The sequence below is a fragment of the Dama dama genome, chromosome 5, assembly GCF_033118175.1.
Source record: "Dama dama isolate Ldn47 chromosome 5, ASM3311817v1, whole genome shotgun sequence".
In the NCBI taxonomy this organism is placed as follows: domain Eukaryota; kingdom Metazoa; phylum Chordata; class Mammalia; order Artiodactyla; family Cervidae; genus Dama; species Dama dama.
Genome location: NC_083685.1, coordinates 21,775,001 through 21,794,557, shown reverse-complemented (window position 1 = coordinate 21,794,557; position 19,557 = coordinate 21,775,001). Strand labels below are relative to the sequence as shown.

Below are 19,557 nucleotides of genomic sequence, written 5' to 3'. Positions count from 1 at the left end.
CGAGCAGCCTTCAGTGTGTGTTTTCTGAGCAGGTGCCGTGAACCGGGCATTGTGTGGGGCAGGGGAGCTGCAGCTGTGGACACCCCAGGCCAGGTCCTTCTCCTTCGGGTGGGTGGTCGGGAGGGCCTCCCTGAGGAGGGGCCGGTTGAGGTGATGAGGAGTTGGGCATAGGAACAGCAGGGCGGACCGAGGGCATAGCACGTGCAAAGGGCTGGACGTGGGAGGTTGCTTACCACACTGGAGGAAGAAGGAACCGCGGGTTCCGGGAGCAGTGACGGGGGTGAGAGGGGAGAGGCGGGCTGAGGGCTTGTGGCACCTGGGGAGGGGTTTAGATATGGTTTTCAGTTCCCTGAGGTGCCAGTGTTTCTGAGCAGGGGAGCCCATGATCTGATGCGTGTTACAGAGCCCTCTGGTGCTGTGAATAGAAAGCGGGGGTGGGGTGGGGGGGAGGGATGGGGGGCTCGGAGAGGAGGCAGGGAGGCTGGCGAGGAGGCAGTGTAATTAGAAGGAGGGAACAGAGTCCAGATTCCTTTTGCAGGGAGAGTCAGCCACATGTGCTGACAGATGAGACTTGGGGTGCGGGGGCAGAAGAGAAGTCAAACTCTTCAATTTCTATCTGAGGGACGCCATGGATGGTGGAGCTGTTTTCCCAGATGGAAATATCCAGGAGGGCAGTCAAAAGCGGGGGGAGGGACTTCCCTGGTGGTCCAGTGCCTCAGACTCCATGCCCCCCATGCAGCGGGGTTTGATCCCTGGTTAGGGAAATAGATCCCACATACTACAACTAAGAGTCTTTGTGTGTGCGTGCACAGTCGCTCAGCCATGTCCGACTCTGCCACCCCATTGACTGTAGCCCGCCAGGCTCTTCTGTCCCTAGGATTTTCCAGGCAGGATACTGGAGTGGGTTGCCATTTCCTGCTGCAGTGTATCTTCCCTCCCCAGGGATCGAACCACGTCTCCTGCGTCTCCTACATTGGCAGGTGGATTCTTTACCACTGAGCCACTTGGGAAGCCCCAGCTGAGTCTGCATGCCACAACTAAAAAAAAGATCCCGTGTACCGCAGCTAAGACCAGGTATAGCCAAATAAACAAGTAAGTGTTTATATATAAAAGGAGATGGAAAGTGTGGGGCATAAATCATGGTCTTAAAGTCTTGGTAGAACAGCTCAATCACACCAAAAAAACAACCCAATTAGAAAATGGGCCAAGGACTTAGAGATTTCTCCAAGGAAGATACGCAGATAACCAACAGGCACAGGATGAAGTGCCCTGCGTCACTCATCATTGGGGAAATGCAAATCCTAACCACAGTGAGTGATCACCTCATGCCTGATGGAAGGGCCGCTATAAAAAAAAAAAAAAATGACAGTGATTGGCCAGGACATGGAGAGACTGGAAGCCTTGTGCAGTGTTGGAGGGACTGTAAAATGGCACAGCTGCTGTGGGGTAAGCCTGGCAGTCACTGCCTCAAAAAATGAAAACATAGAATTGCCATCGGATGCAGTAATTTTACCAAAGTATTATTTATATAAATAATAGCATTTATTTTCAAAATAAATAAATTGCCATTTCAAAATAGCAATTATTTTCAAAATAATTGAAAGCAGGGACTTGAAGAGATAGGTGCACACCCATGTACATTGCAGCATTATTCTCAATAGCCAAAAGGTGAAAACAACCCACGAGTTCCTCCATAGATGGATGGATAAACAGAATGTGGTTCATCCATATTTTGGAATGGGATTCAGCTTCAGAAAGGAAGGAAATTCTGACACAGGCTACAATATGGATGAACTTTGAGGATATTGTGCTGAGTGAAATAAGCCAGTCACGAAAAGACACATATTGTATGATTCTACTTTGGGAGGTCCCCATGGGAGGCAAACTCACAGAGACAAAGGGTAGAAGGGTGGGTACCAGAGGCTGATGGGAATGCAGTTTCAGTTGGGGAAGATGAGAAGTTTTGGAAATGGGTGGTGGTGATGGTTACACAATGATGTGAATGTACTTCATGCTTTAGACTTAAAAATGGTGAAGATGGGACATTCGATGTTAATGTGTATCGGAGCACAATTTTAAAAAGTCATGATAGAGTTTAACCTGAGGGAGGGTTGGTACCTGTCCCCTTCCTGCCCCCTAACCTCCTCCTGGTGGCATGGATCGGGTTCAGTAGGTGGTAGACCGGGTTGCCCAGCCCCCAGGGTGATTACAACATGCCCAGCTGCTTGCAAAAGATGAAGCCTTTGAAGGAGGCAGCCCTGAGCCTCCGATTCTCCCAGGCTCACAGCACCATTGCGCCATCTTACGAGACCTTGGCAAGTTTCCCCATGTGTTCTTGAACCCGGGCCAAGGTGAATGGAGGAAGCCTCATTTAGCAACCATCGTTGTGTGGCCTGTCTGCACCCGGGTGCCTTCTCCAGAGCAGTGCGTGTCCTTGCTCACTTGATTCTTGACGCTGCCGCCGAGGAGGAAGGGGAGGTACTCGCGTCTCCATATGGACTGAGGGGGAGGGGACAGGGGTTGCCACGTTAGTGGTAGAGGACAAATAGTAAATATTTTTCAGCTTTAGAGGCCAAACAGGTTCTGTCTCAGCCTCTCACCTCCACATGGTCCTCTCTGTGGACATCTTTGAGACATCCCTGAGCGGGGGCTGTCTAAGTGCCACAGCAGCTTTGCTTGAGGACACCAGCTCGTGAATTTCATGTGTTGCCAATAAATATTCTTGTTTTTTTTTTTTTTCTTCAAACATTTAAGAAGGTACGGATGGGAGGAGAGTTTGGGGGAGCATGGATACATGTACATTTATGACTGAGTCCTTTGGCTGTCCACCTGAAATTATCACAACGTTGTTAATTGGCTATACTCCAAAATAAAATAGAAAGTTAAAAAATAAGATAAAAATTTAAAACCATTGTTAGCTCCCAGGATGCCCAGAAATAGGCACCAGGCCAGATGTGGCCCACGGGCTGAAGTTTGCTGAGCTGTTTCATGCTTGAGAAATAGCCCACTTTCTTATTGGGGTGAATTTGGGGTGTTTGAAGGAAGGGCTATCCTCTGCCTGATTTATGTGGAGAAAGTGGGGCCAAAGTCAGTCCTGGGGGAGATTGTGTTTGTCTTAAGAGCAGGGTCAGTTGCACTACCTGGAGTTCCCATCATGGTGGCGTAGCCGGTGGAGGATGAGATTGTGCCTGATTCGCCTGGGGCCCTAGAATCGGAACTGTGTGTGTGTTTCAGCAGTCTTCTCCCTTCCCTGTGATCCTTTCCCATCCACACCTACCATGAGCCTTTACCAAGGCAGTGGAATGTTAGGGCCCAGGCTCTGGGTGCAGACTAGAGTTGAGGACCCTCTGTCACTACTGCGTTTGTGCCCTTGGGCAAGTAAGTGGTTTAATCTCTGGGTGCCTCAGTTTTCTCATCAACAAAACAGAGCAGATAATGGTACCTACCTCATGGACTGTCAGGCTTAAATGAAAGCATTGCTTCAGATGGAATCCTTTGGGCTGCAAGCAACAGAAAACCTGCTTCCAAGTGGGTGGTATAATAGGGAGCTTTATTATCGCGCTTCGTGAGAGACTGTAGGTGGTGGATGTTTCCAGCTTTATTCAGCAGTTCAGTTATTTCAGGGCACTGGGTCAGTGTCTGTGTGACTTTCTGAGCCTTGCCCTCAGAATCTCATGATGGCTGCCACAGTGCCAGACATCACACTGTCACACACATCATTCAAAGCCAGAAGGAGGGATGGTACAACGAGAGGGCTCTGTTCAGTTCTTCCTCTTATTGCAAGAGGATTTTTTTTTTTTTCTCAGAACCTACCAGAAGCTAGACAGGCCAATGGGCCTGGACTACAGTTGGGGCCCATCTTCTCTGAGATTTAAGGCTTTGTTCCCAATACTGGAAGCAAGTCAGGGTTTGTTTTGTGGGAGAAGGGGATAAAGGTGACCTTTGAGCCTGGTACCCAGTAAATGCTGGCATCATCATATCAGACAGGCAGAACTTTCACAGCTGAACATCCTCAAGTAACCAGCAGCATCTAAGAATCCCCTTGTGCTCCCCACTCCCTTGCTACCCAGCTGCAAGGGTGACTGCTACCCTGACTTCTTCCAGCATAGTTTAGTTTTACCTGGTTTAGTACTTTATCAAAATGGAATCACACAGTGAGTACTGATATGGTCTGGCTTCTTTGCTCAACGTTAGGCTTGTGAGATAGACCCACATTGCATGTGGCTGTTCTTCCTCACTGCTGTGTAAATATACCCTTGTGTGAATAATGCAGTGATGTCCTGGTTAATAATTGGATTGTTTCTGTTTTGGGGTTACCAGGATTAAAACTGCTGGGAGCATTTGTGTGGACATGGATTTTCATTTCTCTTAGTGAATACCCAGGAATGGGATTACTGGGGTGTTGGGCATGGACGTCTGCTTTAGTAGCTAATGCTCCAATAGTATTGCAGAGTGTATACCAGAGTATCATCACTCATACCAGAGTTTGCTTTAGTAGCTAATGCCCCAACGGTATCCCAGCCTATTGACAGTCCTGCCAGTGTTTTATTTCTTTGGCCACATCACGTGGCATGCGGGGTCTTAGTTCCCCAACCAGTGATCGAACCCATACTCCCTGCAGTGGAAGTGTGGAGTCCTAATCGCTGGGCCGCCAGGGAAGTCCCAGTCCTGCCAGTATCAAATGATGTTCCAGTGCCAGTAAATATGCTTAATGAGCTGAGCTCTTCCTTTTGTGTGTCTGAGTGATTTGTGAATAACCTGTCATTTTCCTAATCCCTGCTCAGCTCTGTCTGATGAACTTTGCTTCCCCGTGGCACTTGAGGGCCAGTTGTGAGCGTATTAGATGCTTAGGCATGGTTGGAATGAATAAGTGAGTACCATGTTCTCATCCTGTGTTATTGTAGGTTAGGGCTTACAAACTCAGATCCCTGGAAGGGCCATGCTGACAGTGCCAGTGAGTGAAGCAGCCTGGTGTGAGGTGTTAGGGAGCCGTGAAGCCTGTGGCGATCTGGATTGCAAGTCCTGTGCCAGGAGCAGCTGCTGCTTAACTCAGCATGCTAGGCTACGTGGGGATGCAGACCCAGAGCCAGCACACCTGCCAGTTTTTTAGAAGAAGCTGGAAATCCGAAACGTACCTGCCATTTTTAAGATGTTGTCAACAAATTCAAGTATTTTGAAATACAACGTGATCCCAAACTCATCCACTGGCCAAATCTGACAGTTTGTGGAGATGGCTTCAGGAAGACAAATCTGTTTCTCTGGGAGTGCAGTAGGGGTTGCGAATTTTAACTGGTTTAAAAAAATGTGTTATGAAATTTTCAAATGTGCATTTTAAAAAAGAGCATAGCAAGATTGCCATGTGCCCTTCGCCTGCTTTAATAGGCATCGAGTCCCTGCCTTCCAGTTTCATCTGTACCACCACCCACATCCATTTCCCCTTTCCTGAGTTATTCTGAAGCAAGTATCTGACACTGTGGTTCTTTGTCTCATGTGGCAGGAGCCCCAGGAGGGCTTGTTAAAACACAGATGTCTGCGTCCCTCCCCCAGAGATGCTGAGTCGGCAGGTTTGAGAAGGACCTGAGAATCAGCTTTTCTATCAGGTTCCCAGGTGATGCTGCTGGTCCGGGGACCACACTTTGAGAACCACTGCTCAAACAGGCCCATGGTAAGCAACAATGATATAAAGCAAAGGACCCCTTCCTCTGAAGCTGCCACGGGGCTGTTATCCCGTCAAAAAGAATTCTGAGGTATAGTGAGGAGTTTTCAAAATGATGAACTTGTTCAGCTGTTCAGAAATGCCCTGGGCCCCCCCACCTTTGGGTCCCTTTTGCGGGGCTGAGGGAGTGTGGCTCAGTGGTCACTTGGTCCCTGCCCAGCCAGGAAGCTTCCTGAGATCCTTAGGACCCCAAGTCTGTCTGTCCTCTGACCATTGCTCCCCCATCTGTCCTGTGGGAACCTGTTGGCTTTTGGAGGGTTGCTTTGGGAGACACCCCTCTCCCCAGTTCTGATGCTGCCCTGGGGAGAGGGGGAGGCTGGCCTTTTAGGCTCTCAGCTTTCTGGCTGACAGTGCAGCCGGCGGAGCTCTTTGGGGCATGTCTCAGTTCCTGTTCCGATGGACACCCTGTGTCATTGTCAGGCCAGGCTGTGTTTTGGTCTTAGAATTTGGGAGGAGGAAGGGACCTGTCTGAGGCCCCAAAGGGGCTTCTCTCAGACCTGAGTTTTGAGAACAAAGTTCCCCCCCTCCGCCCCGCCCCACTGCAGCACTTGCAAGAAGACCCACCCAGACTGTGTTCTGCTCTGTGTTTTTTTTTTTTTTTAAATAATTTTATTTATCTATTTTTGGCTATGCTGGTCTTGGTTGCTGCACAGGCTTTTCTGTTCTTGTGGTGAGTGGGGACCTCTCACTGCGGTGACTTCTCTTGTGGAGTACAGTTTCTCGGGCACTCGGGCTTCAGTAGTTGCGGCTTATGGGTTCAGTAGTTTCAGCGTATGGGCTCTAGAGCGCCGGCTCAGTAGTTGTAATGCATGGGCTTAGTTGCTCTGCAGCACGTGGGAATCTCCCAGATCAGGGATTGAACCCGTGTCTGCTGCATTGGCAGGCGAATTCTTTATCACTGAGCCACAAGGGAATCCTCCCCCTACTGTTTCTTTTAAGGAAGTTCAGATTGCAGATGAAGGGTGGAGGTTCACACAAGGAGGGGTGGGCTGAGCCTCCTGGGTGCGTGGCTGCACTTCAGGAGGACAGTGGGCCTCCCACGGCGGGAGCTGGTCCACCTTGTCCTGGCGGGGGCCCTGCTTGGTGGCTGCAGACAAGGATACCCTGGAAAGGAAGGGGCACAAGGGGAACAAACGTCACCCTGCCCCGGCAGTGGGGTGCTCCTGGGTGTGGATGGGGCTGTGTGGGAGGAAGCCTCGCATCTCTGAGTGGGTGTAGGAAGCAGGATGATAGCCCCTCAAAGAAGTTCTAATCCTGGGACCTGTGGATGTGTTACCCCCATGTGACAAAAGGGGCTTTGTAGATGTGATTACATTAAGGAGTTCAGGATGGGAAGATTGTCCAGAATTATCTGAATGGGACTAATGTCATCATAAGGGTCCTTGTAAGAGGGAGGCAGGGGAGTCAGAAAGGATGTGATGATGAAAGCTGAGGTTAGAGTGATAAGGGGGCCAAGGAATGCAGGTGGATTCTAGGAACTGGAAAAGCTAGGCGACTGGATTCTCCCAGAAAGCCTCCAGGAGGAACCAGCCCTGCAGACACCTTGATTTTAGCTCTGTTATGGTGTGTGCGTGTTAAGTCATTTCAGTTATATTCGACTCTGTGTGACCCCATAGACTATAGCCCTCCAGGCTCCTCTGTCCACGGGAATTCTCCAGGCAAGAATACTGAAGTAGGTTGCCATTCCCTTCGCCAGGGGATCTTCCCAACCCAGGGATCGAACCCATGTCTCTTAGGTCTCCCGCACTGGCAGGCTGGTTCTTTACCACTTGTGCCACCTGGGACCCATTTTGGACTTCTGACCTCCAAAGCTGTCAGATGGTAAATGTGTGACATTTTAAGCCCGTACATGTTTGATAGTTTGTTATATGGCAATAGAAATAGAATGCAATGAATTTGCTTCCATTAAAGCTAAGGAAGTAAAAAAAAAAAAAGAAAAGCCAGGGGTAAATTTATAATAAATTCTGGTTTGGGTTTAAATAAAATATTTAAAATGTTGTTTTATTTTTTTCTTAATTTTTTTTTTTTTTTTTTATTATGCTGGGTCTTCGTTGTGGTGTGTGGGCTTTCTCTAGTTGCAGTGCACACAGGCTTAGTTTCCCCATGGCATCTAAGATCTTAGTTCCCTGATCAGGGCTCCCTTGCATTGGAAGTTGGTTTCTTAACTGGTGGACCACCAGGGAAGTCCCAATATTGTTTTAGTATATCTACTTTTAAACATTTCAATATTTACTCAATGAATTTAATGTTCTGGAGCACTACTGGGGCTCTCATTTTCCCTTTGCTTCTCAGCTCTGATGTAACTCAGCCAGGCACTGATGTGACCCTCATGGAGCCCTGTGAGATAGGTCCTATTTGTGTCTCGATAGCTTCCTATGTTTAAAACAATTTTAGATTTACAGTTAAAAGTGGAGAAGACAGTACAGAGGTCTCCCTCGTTCCCCACACTTGGTTTCCCCTATTGCTAACATCTTTATTAGTGTAGTCCATTAGTGGTGATCCCCTTAGTATTAACTAATGTCAGCACTTTGTTGGGATTTCCTTAGTTCCTAGCTCATCTTTTTCTTTTCCCTTAAAAAATTTTTTTTTTGGCTGCACCTCGAAGCATATGGGATCTTAGTTTCCCGGCCAAGGATCGAACCTGCACCCCCTGCAGTGGAAGCGTAGTCTTAACCACTGGACCTCCAGAGAAGTCCTTCATTTCCTTTTTCCTCTCCTGGGATCCCGTCAGACACCATGTCACACTTAGTCATTGTGTTTCCTTAGCCTCCTCTTGGCTGTGCCTGTTTCTCAGAGTGTTGTTGGTTTTGGTGACCTGGATGGTCAGGGGTTTGGTCGGATGCCCTTTCCATGGGGATTTGTCTGACGCTTTTCTTGTGATCAGATTGTGGTTCTGGGTTTGGGCAGGAAGAGCACAGAGGCTCAGTGCTGCGCTCATCTCATTATGTCCACGTGACTCCCCAGTTGAGGTTGGTCCTCCCTGTTTCCAAACCCTATTTACAGATGAGGAAACCAGGGCACAGAAAGTTCTGGTAGATGGAGAAGGGCAGGAAGTTAGGAGATGGGGAGTGGCTGGCTGCAGACATAGAGCTGGGTCCCCTTGCTTGTAGGGAGGGCCTCCAGACCCGCCTCTCCTTCCTCCTGGGTCCCCAGTGGTCTCCTTGCTGGTCTCCTAGAGGCAGGCTGAGAGCTTCAGAGGTCAGATTGGACGGGATACAGTCTCCCTGTTGAGCCTTTGTGGGCTGAGGTGCCTCTTGAGGGAGTGCTAAACAGCTCAAAAGCCCTCACCCTTTATATTAAAAATTTTTTTGCTTTAATTTTTTTTCATTAAAAAATCTAAATTCCCTGGCAGTCCAGTGGTTAGGGCTCTGTGCTTCCACTGCAGGGTACATGGGTTTGATCCCTGGTCCTGAAACTAAGATCCTGCAAGCTGAGTGACGAGGCTGAAAAAAAAAATTCTAAATTGAGCATCAGTGCAGAAAAGTGTACAACCTTAGGTGTAGAGGTCAACGAATTATGTGGATGTGTGTTTGGCATGCTCACCTGGGGAAGGCTCTCCTGAATCCCTCCACGTCAGCTCTCATCCCAAGGTGCTGCAACCCCCGCCTCTAGCACCAGAGATTAGCTTTGCCCATTCCCTGGAATATCACATCAATGGGCGTTGAGTTTCTGTTGGTCATCACTGTGCTCATTTAGGTCATCTGTGTCCATTCCTTTTCTTTGCTTGGGTGATGTCCCATTGTATGAATGTGCCATCTGTCATTCATTTGTGGACATGTGTGTTATTTAGCTTTAGGAGACACTGCCACATCATTTTCTGTACCGATTGTACCAAACTGCACTTTGACCAGTGTTCATTCTGGTAGCTCCACATCCTTGCTGACAATTGTCCGTCTTTTTCGTGGTAGCCCTTTTGGTATATGGTATAGGATCTCTTTGTGAGTCTGATGGACCCTTCTCTGAGGACTCACTGCCCAGGGCTGATGGGGTGGCCCCATTGAAGTCACGGGGATCGGGTTTCCTATCTTTCTTCTCTACCATCCTTTGTGGGTGGCTACTATTCTCACGGCTGCCTCATGACATAAAGTGGCTGTTGTAGCTCAATCTATCATGACTGCATTCCAGGCAGCAGGAAGGGGGACTTGTCAACAAATACATAGGAATTGCTGATGTTGATAATGCTGGGCAGATGAAACAGGTGGTGGGTGGAATGTGATGGGGGAAGGACTACTTTAGAAAGGATAGTCTCTTTGTCCATTTTGTTCACTGCTATAGTCCCCAGGACCTAGAAAAGAGCCTGACATGCAGTGAGAAATCAGCAAATATTGCTGATGGAAGTCCTTTTTGAAAAGGTGACTTTAGACTTGAGAAATGAAGGGCTCACCTATGTGGACCTCGGAGAGAAGACTGCCCTTGGAGGAGCAAACAGTCAGTGCAAAGGCCCTGTGGCAGAATCTTGCCTGGTGGGCTCAGGAAGACTGAGGCCAATGTGGCTGGATCAGAGTGAGTGAGGTGGACTGTCAAGGGGGCTACGATTAGTGTAGCTGCAGGGAGCCAGAGGGTGCGAGACTTCGTAGGTCACTGTTAGAGATTGGGATTTAATCCCCAGATAAGTGGGGAGCTGTGGGAGGTGTCTGAGCAGGAAAATGCCATGATCAGATGTACCTTTTAAGCCAGTAGCTGTGATCTGTTTGGGGAACAGCCTAGGGACAAAGGCAAACGTGAGAAAATCAGTGAAGAGATGACTGCATTGGTCCAAGCAAATGATGCTAGGGGCCAGGGGTGGTGTTGGGAAAAAGTGGATGGATTTTGGGTGTGTCTTAGAGCAAGAGCAGCCAAGGCTTCCTGATGGATGGTTTTTGGGTGGGAGAGAAATGGAGGAGTCAAGCATGACTCAACTTCTTAGCTTAAGCAACTCATTCTGCTGTTGTAGCAACATGCTTGGGTTTCCTGTTAAAAAAAAACAAAACACAACTTTTCTTTGATCTTTCTTGCCTTTAAAATCAAAGGAAGTCAGAACTTTAGTCAAGGAAGTTGACTGAAGTCCCAAATCCAGACTGAATCAGCCCATACTATAGTCTTCCCTGAGTTGAGCCAGCTCATTGGAAAAGACCCTGATGCTGGGAAAGATTGAGGGCAGGAGGAGAAGGAGGCGACAGAGAATGAGATGGTTGGATGGCATCACTGACTCAATGGACATGAGTTTGAGCAAACTCTGGGAGATTGGAGTGCCGCAGTCCATGGGGTCGCAAAGAGTAGGATATGACCCTACAACTGAACAACAACGACAACAAAATGGGCCCTATGAGGCTGGGGGTGTCTCTGGATCCTTGGATCCAGGAGGTAGAGAGTAACTGACTGGAGCGGGAAGAGTCTGGTTTCATCCCAGAACCCGGCCTCGTACAGGTGAATCAGAGTCTTGGCTCATCTGGTTATTAGAGGTGTGTTTCCTGTTACCAGTGGGGGCGGGATTGCATTTTGCAATTCAATGGGCAGATCAAATTAATGATTAATTTGTGAAACTCCTGTCCTGCGTGCTCCGAGCCCAGTGGGAGAGAAACGTGAGGACACAGGCCTGCATGTTGATGCAAAACCAGGGGCTCAGTCTCTTCCTGCACCTGTGACCCCAGGTGATATTTGGCCCTCAGGCCTCAGTGTCTGTGTCTGTTCAATGGGCCTTTGAGAATATAATGAGGCAAGGTAGGCAGAAGTGTTTTGTTACTGGACCAGTGCTGTACAGATGGTGGATAGGATTCTCTGGCTTCCCTGCCCTGCCCCAGCTTCTCAGGGACCCCATTTTATTCATTTATCTTTATTTTTAAAAAATATTTATTTATTTAAGGCTGTGTTGGGTCTTAGTTGTGGCATGTAGGATCTTCCTTGCATCATGTGGGATCTGTTGTTGCAATGCACAGACTCTAGTTATGGTGCACAGGCTTCAGTAGTTGCGGCACTAAGGGCTTAACTGCCCCTCTGCATGTGGGATCTTAGTTCCCTGACCAGGGATCGAACCGGCATCCTCTGCCTTGCGAGCAAGGAGAATTCTTAGCCATTGGTCCACCAAGGAAGTCCCTTGTTCATCTATCTTTAAATTCAGAACATAGCATCTAGCATGGGATGGGGTGACTGTCCACGGAATGACCCAGGTCTTAATTAGGTCAGAGCAGGCTCATCTTAGGTAGTTCCCTGAAGGCCTCCTGGAGGAGGTGGCACCTGGAGAGTGGAGTTTTGGAATTGGCAGTCAGAGTCATCCTGGGAGCAGGGAAGAGTGTAATGGGAGGCAGTAGGCACTTGTGGTTCAAGCAACACCCTGATCACTCAGCTTTGCCCTGGCTTTTTCTTCCTGGATTGGGCTGAGCAGGGTCTCTCCCCTGCCCACCCCCCCAAAAAAAAGTATGTCCAAGTCCTAACTCCCACTACTGGCGAATGTTAATCTTACTTGGAAACAGGGTCTTTGCAGATGTGATGAAAGTATGGATCAGATGGACCCTAAGTCCAACAGGAATGTCTTTATAGGAAGAGGACACACAGAGAGAGGGGGATGTGATGAAGGAGGCAGAGATTGGAGGGAGGTGGCTACAAGCCAAGGAATGCCTGAGACCACCAGGGGCTGGAGGAGCAAGTTAGGCTCCTCCCCTGGAACCTTCAGAAGGAGCCCACATCTCAATTCCGGACTTCCAGCCTCTAGAATTGAGAGAGGATAGATGATTTAAGTCATCCAGAGTGTGGCTTTGTTACAGCAGCCCAGGAGCCCTTACCGCTCCGGAGATGGCTAAGGGGAGGTTTCCTGGGTGGTTTAACCGGGGTTGCAGACTTCCTGGCCCCAGTGACCCCTTGAGAGATGCTTTCCTGGCGTCTGTGAGCAGAGATCCTGTGATCTGCTGACTCCCAAGGGTGAGGACAGAGGCTCCTGGAGTTGTGGGGCCCCTCTCAGCCTCTGCCTGCTTCTCTGCTCCAAGCTCATCCCAGGCTCGTGCTGGAGGCCTGCCTGGCTGGCCTGAGTTCCCTGAAGGGACAGTTATGTGAAGCCTGGGCCTTTCCCCTGCCTTCTGTGGGCCTCTCTATGAAGAAGACTGGTCTGGGGTCCCACTCCCCTGCCCCTGGGCCTCAGGACATCTGCTCTGTGCCCCCTCTTGGCAGGGTCTTCACTGCCCCACCCAGAAAGGAAATGGGAGCTTTTGGAGGTGGACCACTGCTGATCTGAGTCTCAGCATCCATTCACCCCAGACTCAAGGCTGCTGCCTGGCCAGTGAGGTTGCAGATCACATTTTAATTAAAATTATAATGTTTGTTGTTGGTCAGTCACTCAGTTGTGTCTGACTCTTTGCAACCCCGTGGACTGCAGCACAGTGGGCTTCCCTGTCTTTCACCAGCTTCCAGAGTTTGCTCAAACTCATGTCCATTGAGTTGGTGATGCCATCCAACCATCTCGTCCTCTGTCGTACCCTTCTCCTCCTGCCCTCCGTCTTTCCCAGCATCAGGGTCTTTTTCAATTAGTCTGTTCTTTGTATCAGGTGCCAAAGTACTGGAGCTTTAGCTTCAGCATAAGTCCTTCCAGTGAATATTCAGGGTTGATTTCCTTTAGCATTATAATATTTAAGATTTACTTAATTGAGAGATTTCTCTGGTGGTCCAGTGGTTGAGACTGCACTTCTACTGCTGAGGGCCTGGGTTCAATCCCTGATCAGGGAACTAAGACACTGCAAACCTCGAAGTGTGCCCCCGCCCCCCCCAACCCCTACCCTGTAGTACCTCAAGTACAAGCTTTCTAAAACATGCACAAAGGAGAAGGCAGACAGCCGCTCCCTAGACATTTCTACTCTGATTCTATTTGTTCCTGAGCTCATATTGCCGAGTGCCTGCTGGGTGCCAACCTCTGTTCCAGGCCTGGGGGAGCCATCAGTGAATAAAGCAACTGAGGATCTGGTCCTGGTGGCTTTATGATCTAGCAGGAGAGACAGATGAAGAACAGTAAACATAATTAATTATAAGTGTGCTGGAACGTAACAATGACTATGGAAAACATAGAGCAGGTTAGGGGGTTCAGGGATTTGGGGGTAGATAGGGTGTGTCTTCCTGGGAGGAGGCATGTGAGGAAAGATTAAGAAGGGTGAGAGATTTGGCTATGCTGCTACCTCCTGAGAAACACTGAGGGCAGAGAGAACAGCCTATGCAAAGGTCCTGGGGCAGGGCTGTGCCTACTTGTACAAGGGATGGCAAGGAGGCCAGCATGGCTGGGCTGAGTGATAGGGACATGGCAGGATATTGGATCTGGAGAGGCCACAGGGGCCAGGCCAGTTGGCTTATAGGCCAATACTGTGTTGGCAACTTAAATAAAATGTTTCATGTTATTTTGTGTGTTTGAAAAATTCATGTGAATAGGCAGTTGTTGTTCAGTCACTCAGTCGTGTCCAACTCTTTGTAACCCCATGGACTGCAGCACTCCAGGCTTCCCTGTCCTTCACCATCTCCCAGAGTTTGCTCAAACTCATGTCCATTGTGTCAGTGATTCCATGAACAGGCCATAGTGACGGTTATCTTTCTGCAGCTTGTCTTTTTTTCACTCAAGTTTCTGTCTGCCACGAAGCATGTGGGATCTTAGTTCCCCAACCAGGAATTGAACCCATACATTAGAAGCATGGAATTTTAACCACTGGACCACCAGGGAAGTCCCTCGATGATTGTTTTGCAGCCATCTTGCACACGTGTGGGAATCTGTAGGGCATAGTTGTCCAGCTCTGGGCTGCATGTGATCCTGTCTTGGGATGCGAGATGACTGGAGTGAGTGGGGACCAGCACTGTAAAGACAGAATGGGTAAGGAGAGAGTATTTGAGTAGCAGATGATTCTTTGGGAGTGTAAGTAGCATCGTGCTGGAAAGGCAGGTGTTCTTTCCTGAAGCTTGTTTCCGCCGCCCCAGGTGTGCAGGTAGTGATCCTGGGCGGGGTCAGCAGTGTCTGAAAGCCAGAGTGCCAAGCAGGCCACCGTAGGGTCATGGGGAGGAGGGGCAGTGTGCCCACATTCTTGGGCATCTCTGTCTCCCCACACCTTTTCCAGGGCTTGTTTTTCTCAGGTGACTTAATTTGCGTCCATCTTTTGGGAAGTGATCTTGTTTTAATTTGCAGTTATTCTTTTTGTCTTTTTTTAAAGTTGTGTCAAGGCTTCCCTGATTTTGCAGTTGGTAAAGAATCTGCCTGCAATTCAGGAGACCCTGGTTCGATTCCTGGGTCGGGAAGATCCCTTGGAGAAGGACTAGGCTACCCGCCCAGTATTCTTGGACTTCCCTTGTGGCTCAGCTAGTAAAGAATCCTCCTGCAGTGTGGGAGACCTGGGTTCAATCCCAGGGTTGGGAAGAACCTCTGGAGAAGGGAAAGGCTACTCACTCCAGTATTCTGGCCTGGAGAATTCCATGGACCATAGTCCATGGGATCCCAAAGAGTTGGACACGACTGAGCAATTTTCACTTTCACTTTCTTTTTTCAAGTTTCACTTAATGAAAAACTCACCATTTAAACCATTAAAAACCATAAGATTGAGTGACATTTAGGACATTCACAATGTTGTACAACCATTACACACATGTCTAGTTCCAGAATATTTTCATCACCCCAAAAAGAAACCCTGTAGCTGTTAAGAAGTCACTCCCCATGCTCCCCTGGCAACTCCCAGACTGTTCTCTGTGCCTATCAGTTCAGTTCAGTCGCTCAGTCGTGTCCGACTCTGTGACCCAATGGACCGCAGCATGCCAGGCTCCCCTGTTCTTCACCAACTCCCGGAGCTTGCTCAAACTCATGTCCATGGAGTCGGTGATGCCATCCAACCATCTCATCCTCTGTCGTCCCCTTCTACTCCTGCCTTGAATCTTTCCCAACATCAGAGTCTTCTATAGATCTGTCCCTATAGATTTGCCTATTTTCTTTTTAACCATCTTGCACAGCTTGTGGGATCTCTGTTTCCCGACCTCGAATTGAACCCAGGCCACAGCACTGAAAGCCCGATCCTAACCACTAGCCTGCCAGGGAACTCCCTTGCCTGTTCTAGACACTTCACACAAATGGGATCATATAATACGTGCTTTTTCGACTGTCTTATTGCCTGTAGGAATGTTTTAAAAGTTCCCTCATGATGTGGCACATATGAGAATTTCCTTTTTTTTTTTTTTTAAGGCTGAATAACCTTGGCTACACCACATTACATTCACCCATTCATCTGTCAGTGGACACTTGGGTCACATCCACCTTTTGGTTCTTGTAGATAATGCTGCTAGGAGCACAGAAAGGCTCATACACATCCTTTTAAGCAAGGCGTGATGAAAATGTCCCATTTCTTGTTGCCAGACAGGTGAGGTATGTACATTTGATAAAAGTCAACAAACTGGGACTTCCTCATTGGTCCGGTGGCCAAGATACCTTGCTCTCATTGCAGGGGGCCTGGGTTTGATCCCTGGTCAGGGCACTACGTCCTACATGCCGCAGCTAAGAGTTCACATGCTGCAACTAAAAGATCATGCATGCTGCAACTAAGACCTGGGGCAAACAAATTAAAACAACAACAAAGTCAGCAAACTACACTTTAAAAAGATTAATGACCAGGACCTCAAAAATATTTTGCTAAGTAAAAGGAGACGTATATGGTCTTTTGTATCTCTGCTTGTTTTGAAGAAATAGAGAATTATGGATACCTTTGAAGACTTGTATGATTCTCTTCACAGGGCTTCGCAGGTCACTGTAATGATAAAGAACCTGCCTGCCAAGCAGGAGATGTAAAAGATGCAGGTTCAATCCCTGGGTGGAGAGGATCCTTGGAGGCGGGCATGGCAACCCACTCCAGTATTCTTGCCTGGAGAATCCCATGGACAGAGGCGCCTGGAGAGGCTATAGTCTATAGGGTTGCAAAGAGTCTCTCAAGTCTTTTCTAGCACCATAATTTGAAAGCATCAGTTCTCCTTTTTATCTGTTTATTCCATTGTATAAACACAGCAGTTGATTTATCCATCATGAACATTTGAGTTGTTTTAAAAACAACTCAAATTTGAGATTGGTGGACTTTCAGGTAGGTCATGTTCTTAGAAGCTACCTAGCTTTTGCACAGGCTGTGTCCCCTGCCAGTAACACCCTCCACGTCTTTTTTTCATGACAAAGCCCAACTCTTTCTTTCACCTGGCGTCTCTTCCAGGCAGCCCTCTTGGCTGTCCAGAATGAGCTCAGAGAATCTGGTTGGATAAGAGGGAGCTGTGTCCAGGAAGGGATCACCTTGGCTTTCTCTCTTGGTCTTCGTGTGTGGGCTGTGATCTTTGACCTTGGGGGGTGGGGGCAGGGTTAGAATCAGCTATGTTGGGCAAAAGGCCGTGAACTTGGCCTGCGCACTGTTATCTAATCAGCTGCCTGGTCCTAATGCTTCTGGTCCAGTGTGACCGAAAGAAAGTTATCCCTCTGATTGTAAGCGGTGCAAAGTCCATCCCCCACCAGAGGTGGGGCAGCAATGGGGGAGGGGGAAGGGCTGGTCACTTTGTGCCAGGTGACTCTGCATGGCCGACCTGCTGGGTCCCTAGGTTCTACTTGCCCCTGTTCTAAGCATTTTACAAAGGCACTTAAATCTCACACCATACCTATGAGATGGATGCTATCATTACACTCATTTTATGGATGAGGAAACTGAGGCACAGAAAGGATTAATAACTTATTCAGAAGGCAAAACTGGCTCATGGGAGATTCCCTGTGAGTACCCACGAACGGAGTGGTGCCCTAGAACCCCACATCCCCTTCTGTTGGAGAGAGAGATGTAAGCCTTCATCTGGTGATTCATTGATTTGACCTTGATTTATCCCTGAATTGGGTGGAAAGGCCAGGAGATTAGGAAAGCACAGCGGAATTCCGGAATTTCAAAGGCTTCTCCAGGCTTCTCTGGGTCACCGTACCTTTGCTAAAAAACAGGGCTGGGGGAGGGAGGCAGGAACTGGAAACTTTTTTTTTTTTTAATTTTAAGCCACTTTACTGCTATATTATTGATGTAATAAATTAGTTGTATGTATATAATTATACAACTTTGCTCATGGCTCAGCGGGTAAAGAATCCGCCTGCAATGCAGGAGACACAAGATGTGGGATTCGATCCCTGGGTCAGGAAGATGCCCTGGAGAAGGAAATGGCAACCCACTCCAGCATTCTTGCCTGGGAAATCCTATAAACAGAAGAGCCTGGTGGGCTATAGTCCATGGGGTTACAAAGAATCGTACATGACTGAGCGACTAAGCACGTCTACAACCAGATGAGTTTAGAGAGAAGTGAAGCCATCACCACAATCTGTGTTGTAAACATGTCCATCACCTCTGAAAGTTTCCTTCCTTCCTTTTTATTTATGGTTGTTGTTGTTCAGTCGCTAAATTGTGTCTGTCTCTTTGTGACACCACGGACCGCAGCACGCCAGGCTTCCCTGTCCTTCACTATCTCCCGTAGTTTGCTCAAACTCCTGTCCAACGAGTCAGTGATGCCATCCAACCATCTCATCCTCTGTCGTCCCCTTCTCCTCCTGCCTTCAATCTTTCTCAGCATCAGGGTCTTTTACAATTATATTTCCAATATTACATAATATTATTATTAGTCATGGTGAATAAAAGATCTGTATAGTACTACATGGTAGGGAATTCCCTGGCGGTCTAGTGGTTAGGACTCTGCGCTCCCACTGCCGAGGGCCCAGGTTTGATCCCTGGTTGGGGAACTAAGGTCTTACAAGCACAGCGAAAAATAGAAAACCCACTGTACTGTATATTTAAATATTTGCTAAGAGGTTAGATCTTGTGTGTCTTATCACAAACATGTAAAAAGAAGGAAACTGGGTTGATGTGTTTTCTTCTGACCACTGTTCTGTGGATGAGGGGATGGAGAGAGGGCACGACAGACTGCCTCCACGGGTGGGCCTGTCTTTGATCCTTTGAGGGTTTCCATCCGACCCCCAAACCCCCCAACAATCTCCAGGCTGAAGTCTGAATTCCACTTTCTTGGCTTCCTCAGTGGTTCAAGTGGTAAAGAATCTGCCTGCAATGCAGGAAACACAGGAGATGCGTGCTTGATCTCTGGGTCGGGAAGATCCCCTAGAGGAGGAAATGGCAACCCACTCCAGTACTCTTGCCTGGAAAATCCCACGGACAAAGGAGCCTGGCGGGCCCCAGTCCATGGGGTTGCAAAGAGTCGGACGTGATGGGGCAAGCATTCACCTCATTCACCAAGCCCATGCTGAGGGGGTGGGTGGTGGGGCTGGAGAAGAGCCACACAGCCTCGCTGGGCCTCAGTGTCCCTGCCTGTGACCCAGAGAGGTCCCCCCTTCTGGGAGATGGTCTGGCTGAGGTGCTCTGGCAAGTGTGGCAAAGGGGTCTCCTGGGGTCCAGTTCGTGGCCTGAAGATGAGCCATCTGCCTCCTGGGTGTGTTGATTTTGAAAAATACGGTGTTGCTCTTGAAACAATCAGATGCCATAGAAACATCTGGATTTCTAGCAGCTCACAAAATTTGGGAGGAGCTGGAAATACCTCAGCCCCAGGGACCTCGGGGCCCAGAAGGGAGTTGCAGCTGCTGCCTTTGTTTAAGGTGAGGGCCATGGCCCTCTTGGTTTGAGGGGTCATGGTGTTGGTTAGGGAGGTGACAATGATGTGAAGAGCCTAGAACGGCATCTGACACACAGGCAATCCCTGGGAAATGCTTGCTGGTTTTTTTTAAATTTTGTATTGGTATAAAGTTGATTTACAATGTTATGTTAGTTTCAGGTGTATAGCACAGCAATTTGTATATAGTAGTTGTCTGTGTGTTAATCCCAACCTCCTAATATATACCTGCCCCCACCCTTCTTCCC

The 19,557-nt window shown here is 48.5% G+C and overlaps 1 protein-coding gene across 4 annotated transcripts in view; it reads left to right on the top strand.

Annotated features, from left to right (window-relative positions):
- The window catches only part of SCARB1 (scavenger receptor class B member 1), a 92,953-nt gene that overhangs the window by 26,362 nt on the left and 47,034 nt on the right, over positions 1–19,557 (top strand). The window contains exon 1 of one of the 4 annotated variants that reach the window (XM_061142106.1): positions 5,597–5,665. The exons of the other annotated variants lie outside the window; for them this stretch is intronic. Coding sequence (XP_060998089.1) covers positions 5,612–5,665 — 54 coding nt within the window. The 5' untranslated portion in view covers positions 5,597–5,611. Of the gene's footprint in view, positions 1–5,596; positions 5,666–19,557 lie in introns of those variants that run through there. 4 annotated transcript variants of the gene reach the window in all.